General features: G+C 40.3%; 1 protein-coding gene and 1 non-coding gene across 4 annotated transcripts; one reads left to right on the forward strand and one right to left on the reverse strand.

Moving 5' to 3' along the window:
• Positions 1 to 203: 203 nt before the first annotated feature.
• On the reverse strand, positions 204 to 2,691 carry LOC5522359. The gene is made up of 2 exons (XR_007306849.1): positions 2,552 to 2,691; positions 204 to 1,497 (listed from the first exon to the last, which is right to left on the reverse strand). It is a non-coding gene; the product is annotated as an uncharacterized LOC5522359 (transcript).
• A 3-nt stretch (positions 2,692 to 2,694) lies between these two features.
• On the forward strand, positions 2,695 to 6,468 carry LOC116617653. Of its 3 annotated transcripts, none has more exons than XM_048723120.1 (9): positions 2,698 to 3,819; positions 3,898 to 4,038; positions 4,158 to 4,374; positions 4,478 to 4,589; positions 4,672 to 4,777; positions 4,870 to 5,061; positions 5,187 to 5,208; positions 5,286 to 5,437; positions 6,276 to 6,468. In XM_048723120.1, exons 1-9 carry the CDS (start codon positions 3,739 to 3,741, stop codon positions 6,420 to 6,422), a joined length of 1,170 nt encoding a protein of 389 aa, XP_048579077.1. In that variant the 5' UTR covers positions 2,698 to 3,738; the 3' UTR covers positions 6,423 to 6,468. The 3 variants fall into 3 exon arrangements, with proteins under 3 accessions (XP_048579079.1, XP_048579077.1, XP_048579078.1); XM_048723121.1 differs by lacking the exon at positions 6,276 to 6,468 and adding an exon at positions 5,513 to 5,730 and having other exon boundaries at positions 2,705 to 3,819; XM_048723122.1 differs by lacking the exon at positions 3,898 to 4,038 and having other exon boundaries at positions 2,695 to 3,819.
• Positions 6,469 to 6,849: the final 381 nt, after the last annotated feature.

The following is a 6,849-nucleotide window of genomic DNA, read 5'->3' on the forward strand; positions in this document are numbered from 1 at the left end:
ACCATAGAAATCCTTCACTGACGCGGGTGGAAAGCCTGTGGTGCACTTAATATCTTTGTGTTGCAAGCATCATTTGATTCGCGTCGCAGCACAGAGAAGAACTTTTTGTGTCTAATATGTCATTCTGACCAATCAGAGCTCACAAATACACGAGGATGATAACTCTCGAATAACGCCAATACATTAAGAGAATTAGAAAAAAATTTCAATGCTCATATTTATTTGATGCACACTATACCTAATAAATGCCCCAGTTATACAATCGATCTCACACTCAAACATTTATCTCTTGGTAAACAATCGAGAGCCATTTAAGTTAAAGAACTCGCGGCCGTTTATCTCTAAGGTAGTAATCATTTTTTATGTTTTGCCAATACAGTTCACAATATTAACAGCCCAAAGACCCTGTTTTCAATTTGCGTGACGTCATTAGCTGTGAAGATACATGGGCAGGATTATTCTTGGAGAAACTATTTTTTAAAAGAGGTTTTTGACAAAAAGTGAGTTGTGTCTCTTAAGTTGGATTCTTTTTTTATAAGAACGTCTAATTTTCAATTGAGGCTGGGTCGTTCTCATTTTGGGAAATTTTTACGGCTAAATATGTTCTTAATGATGTTCAATTTGATTTTGCATTTTAAAACGCATCAGGACTAAAAAGAAACAAAAGAAGCCTTGGCATGTTTTTAAAATTTGGTGAATTCTCAGGCTGGACGTTCTTATAAAAAAGGTTTAAGAAAGAGTGTATTCTACAACACTTGCACGTAATCTCGCTTTCTGATTGGTTGTTAGCTATGGTAAATCAGAGGACATCCCATGGGATTCGTCATTCACACAATCCTTGCAGGTTCACATGAATGCGAAAAAGACACTTTTCCAACACTTAAAGTAACGAAGACTGCAGGGTTTTGAAGCTAAAGTTACGCTACGAGCCTCGTGACTCCAAAACATTTTGATCATGGGGTGACGAATATCGTGGTGTATAAGAGTACATAGCACGGAAAAGTATGGGAAATTTTTTAAATAGTGTTAACAAAGGGAACTGGACAAAAAGGTCTGTCAAACAAATAAAAGACTCGTTACGCAAGTTACGTTGTCACGTCGTCAAGGTCACGCAATTCAGACGTATGTCACGCAGGCTGAATATTATTCACGCAAACCGCGAACACTGATGGTCATGTAAACCACATGGCTGTCACGTCAGACGACACTAGTCACGCAAGTCAAAAATAGGGTCAAATAAAAAAAAAAAAAAAACGAGCAAGGCGATTATTTCTCAAACTACTAGCAGTTAGTTAGAATACGAGGGGAGCAGCGGTTCTGACTGTTCTGGGTACGTCTAGCGCCTGCTATCTGACGCCTTACATACTAAGGGTAAGCTTTTTTCGAGCACTCTCGTGACCAAGGGTACGACAATCTTCAGAGTGGAGTGTAACTGTGAGATGAGACCGTGGAAGACACCTTCAGCTTCTCCTTTAGACTTGTAACAGGCAGTCATTTCTAAAAAGAAAGATAAATGAATAAATAAAGGAACGAACGAACGAACTAACAAACGAACGAATGAGTGAGTGGGGGAGTGAGTGAGTGAGTGATGAGTGTGTGATTGAGTGAGTGTGTGATTGAGTGAGTGAGTGAGTGAGTGAGTGAGTGAGTGAGTGAGTGAGTGAGTGAGTGAGTGAGTGAGTGAGTGAGTGAGTGAGTGAGTGAGTGAGTGAGTGAGTGAGTGAGTGAGTGATGAGTGTGTGAGCGAGTGAGTGAGCGAGTGAGTGTGTGAGCGAGTGAGTGAGTGAGTGAGTGAGTGAGTGAGTGAGTGAGTGAGTGAGTGAGTGAGTGAGTGAGTGAGTGAGTGAGTGAGTGAGTGTGTGATTGATTGAGTGAGTGAGTGAGTGTGTGATTGATTGATTGATTGAGTGAGCGAGCGGGTGAGTGAGTGAGCGAGTGAGTGAGTGAGTGAGTGAGTGAGTGAGTGAGTGAGTGATGAGCGAGTGAGTGAGCGAGTGAGTGAGTGAGCGAGCGACTGAGTGAGTGAGTGAGTGAGTGAGTGAGTGAGTGAGTGAGTGAGTGAGTGAGTGAGTGAGTGAGTGAGTGAGTGAGTGAATGAATGAATAATAAAACAACTAAGGATTGAAAGACCCCCTTGGTTCCGTACTTTGGGATGAATCATTAACTATAGGTACTCAAAGAGTTCATGGGTCGTTGTGCCTTAACAAAAGTGACCCCGTCAAGGACACAACCCGAGGAGTCCAGGAATCAGACACCCCCCTCCCCCAATCACTTGGAAGTTCCACTCTAATGAAGGAAAATTTAGTACCACTGAGAGCTAGGATGACCTCCCATAAAAAAGATCGGCTAAATAGGTAAACTTACCCCCCTCCCCCCGACACAAGCTATTTATAACATTGTTTCAAATAACATTACCCGTGAGAGGTTTGACAATACTTACAAGGGATTTGATCTTCATGTGTAATAACGATTAGGAAATCCAAATATCACAAAAAAAGATACGCGGAACTAAACCACGGGGGGAGGGGGAGGGGGTATACGCTCATCTCACCTTCAGCAGGCCCGCAGATTGATCTTGTACTTTCAACCTTAGCCTTGTAGTCGGCCAAGCAATCCCTGTGGATTTTTTTCTGGGTCTCTTCGTTTGAGGGGGTTAAGGATGAAGTTCTTAGAGCATCTGGAGAATAAAAAGTGAGCATATCAAACTTTTGGTGTTATTCAAACTCGCTCGGCCGCTTTTTTAGAGACTGAGACTAGGAGCTGTGTAACCTGGCAAATTACAAATGGGTTTTCTCTGAGCTATCCAAGATGGCGGACGAAGAGCGATTATTTTTGGAAAACAGGGCTATTTAACCTGAGATTTCTGCTTATAGAAGCGAAAAATACCTATTTTTCTCATCAAATACCCCTGTAGGGGCTAGATCTTTCTTCTGCCAGCCTAACTTGTGGAAAAAAGCCCTCGTAGGTATTTTAATCGACTACGTCCTTGTGTGATCCTGATGCTGAAGAGTACAGAAACACCCGAAGGACGAGAAGCTAAGTATTCCTTTCTAATATTTCCGTTTTTTGTTTGTATAATTTTGGCGCAATTCTTATCTAGATAATCTTCACGGGTTGTTTTTTGGGGATCATCTTGCAGAATCTCGGTAAACTTAGGCGGGAAGAGGTTCAAAAGTTTAGTCGTCTCGTTTGCTTGTTCATGATAGATATCTACTAAAATGATGGTGCAAGGGTATTTGACAAATTTTTCACAAGGTCCTCCATTGAAAAAACAAAGATTGGCTTACATGCTACCTCAAGTCCGTGAAATCGGGCTGTGTGATTCTCGGGACTCGAGAATCGGAGAGCTCGAGAATCAGCTGTCAGAGCTAAAACATCGACTCGCTGATGTTGTCAAAGAGAGAGATGGCATGAGAAAGGAGCTAGGCAAGGAAAAAAGCCCTTTCTTCAGCCGAGAAAGCCTTTTTGTGACCTTGAGCCAAAAGCTCAATTTCACAAAAAGTCAGAGATTAAAAAATGGCTTGAGAAGCAATTTGAGAAGCTTCCAACAGATTGGAAAGTTGTTGAGGTTTGTTTAGAATTTTTGTACACATGGAAACAACCTAAATTTACCAATTCTGTTATAATGGCATTTGTTTATCATAAAATGTTTCCTTATCTCTAGGTTCAACTTGAAGTTGGTCAGTTTTGCCCTACATTTCAATGTTTCCTTATCTCTAGGTTCAACTTGAAGTTGGTATGGTCAGTTTTGCCCTACATTTCAATGAGAGGGTTGAGCCTGAGGAGATTGACCATAAAAAGATCCAAAGAGCTCTCAAGGTAGGTATTATAGAAGTACATGTACAGTACTGTAGGTTTCTTATTTTTTCTATATTTAGATTATTTTTATAATCTCAGGCCAAAGATGATGGTGATGTTTCTGACTCAGCATACCATGAGCTAAAGATGGTAGCTGGGTCCAGCTTGCCATCACTGTATGGGATACAGAAAGAGAGAAAAGCTCAAAATGCAATCATTCCTATTACAGAATTTGAAGGGGTTAGTCTGTTGATAGTCTTAATTCTGATTTGCTTTGTGCACAGCACATTTTGCATCCTTTAAAACAAGCAAATACTGTACAAACCCAATAATTCATTAAACAAAGTTTCTCCTTTCAGAATGCAAAAGGATGTTCAAGATCCATCAAGGACATTCTAAGTTATAGTTCAGATGTCATTGGAAATGCAGGGGGCAATGTTATAACCCTTCGGTTTTCTGGTGATGGTAGAAAAACCACCAAAAAACTCGGGAGTGTTATGACAACCTTCTGCTTTCCAGCAGAAAACTCTGTTAAAAGAAGCCCAGAAAGGGAATACTGTATATCTATATATGATGGTGAGTTGGTTGCAGCTAATTTATTGCAGCTGTAAGTGAGAACAAATCTTCCTAATGATATAGTCAACTAAAGCCATATATCTGTGAACACTTTTTATTATAGGCAAGGAGTCATATGACATCCTAAAGGCGACCTTGAGAGGGGTTTTTGATGAGATGAAGGCCCTAGGGAGAACTGGCATTCTTGTTAATGGCCTTGAATACACTATTGATTGGTAGGTTTCATTTTTTTTGCAACCAATAATCTTATGATCTGGCATTAAACAGGACATATGTAACTTTTATCCCTTTTTTAAGGGTGATGGAGGAATGTAGGAAGTTCCATCTGAGGTCGACAGGCACCAAGGACTTCCTACGTGCCACACTCAAGGATCATCTTGACCGCAACAACATAGTGTTTGAGGTATGATTTTTATTTTCATTATAAAAAAGACCAGCACACCCAGGATACTACTGTGTATAAAGCTAATTTAACAATTGCTTTGTGTTTTGTAGCCATCGTCCACTCCCACTTGTGAGAAAACAGTTCTTAGCATATCAGAGCTGACACAAGTGTGGAAAAGTTTGATGGTCCTCACTGATGCTCTTGGGGCAAATCCTGGAGATGAAGCATATCTTCGAGCAGATGCTTTTCAAGAAAAGGCCCGCCAATGGGGAACCAAATTTAGAAAAGCCACGTTTGATGAGGTAATTCTACATCCCTGTGGTTAGTTGAACTGGCAGGACACAAGCCTCATTTGATCATATGTCACTGAAAAAATAAAATCAGTAGATATATTATTTTAATTGTGCTTTCTTTTATCTCTCCACAGGATGTAATTCCATATATACATGGTAAGATTAAAATGAGATTCCTTAATTGACTTGGGATCTCCGAGACCAAGTAATTTTATGCATTTTTTTCTCTACAGTTCTTGTTTATCATGTCCCCCAATTTTTGGAGATTCATGGCACGATCCACCAGTTCAATTGCCAGACAGTGGAAAAGAAAAACCACATGCAGAACAAGACATTCCACAGGGGTAGCCAGAAAGGGGGGAAAAATAGCAACTACACTGTACAGGTAATTCCAAGTGAAAAAAACGTCATGTTATCTAGACTAATCGCTTGCTACAACTGTGTATTTTTATCTCTATAGATCATGGAGAGGGAAAACAGAAAACTGTTCAGTAGGGAAAATAATTTGGAAAGGGTCAAGAGAAAATATCAAAAGCAGTGAAGACAAAGAAAAAATGTATTTATTTATTTATTATATTTTTGGTGCTATTTATTACTGTTGTAAATATCACTATTTATAACTTGTATAACTATTTGTACCCACATTATTATATAAAGGCATTAAAACCATCAAAACAATCTGTATCATTCCCTGGATCTAAATTCCCCCTCTTTATTTTCGACTGGAAATACAGTGAAATCGGTTGAAACAGATGTCAACAATTAGTTTATATAGAGAGATTTTAACTTACCGAGCCATAGTTGTGAAGCATATTCCGTCTACGCCGTACGAAGCTGATCTCCAAAAAGCTCAGCGGGGGATACTTGCGCTCTAGCGGTCGACACATACTAGGCCTTTCTTCCTCTGACCCATATTCAGAGATGTAAGTACAACGGGGGCACGAACTATGATCATAATTAATCCTTAGCTCGTATCCTCATGATATCCACATCTTCGAAGATGAGTCAACTTCACATATTGTACTCGAATCTGGCAGTTGCCGAGCCATAAACTCCGTACCAATAACGGTGCCAAACTCGACAGCAGTGCACGGGAACCGAATATTACGGGTCCCTGAAAAATCCAGCTTTCGTGAGGTAGCAAAAGAAAATGTCCCTTTACCAAACAAAGCGGAAAAACCCCCCTTTGAAAGTGGGACTTTCACTTGTACTCTCCGAATGAGTCCCGTGTCATTCTCGGGTGTACGAAATTGGAGCTCATCGAACAGTGCATGTCGAATCAGCCACAATTCCTTATCCTCGGAGCAAAGAATGGGAAGCTTTTCTCTTGCTACCTCACTACTGTCGGGGTTCCCAGCATTCACGGCTAAATAGCATGACAACTGCGGATTCAATGAAAGAGAAACCGTAGAATTATATCTATCGCTGTAGCCTTTCCATTTCACAAAGGCATAGTCTCCCTCAACGTTTAAAACTCTCTCTATCTCCCAGACTTTTTCTTCTTCCTCTTTCTCTTCTTTCACGTACGTATCAACTGAGGAATGGTCTAAATATTTGACCAAGCGATCCGGTTTCTTTATAATTCTTCCACTACGAGTCTTTAGAGAATCAGTGTTTGCCGCCATGTTTGTTGGAGAAGCGCGAAAGGGGAAACTCCAGTACTTCTAAATATGGGCATATATGACCATATAAGGCACAGCGAACGAAGGACACTATCCGTGGGGAATATGTTTGATATGGTATCAAGATTTTGCATATACATGTAGTTCATGCTGGTAGCTATTAAATATAAAACAT

Source organism: Nematostella vectensis, chromosome 15, assembly GCF_932526225.1.
Source record: "Nematostella vectensis chromosome 15, jaNemVect1.1, whole genome shotgun sequence".
Classification (NCBI taxonomy): Eukaryota; Metazoa; Cnidaria; class Anthozoa; order Actiniaria; family Edwardsiidae; genus Nematostella; species Nematostella vectensis.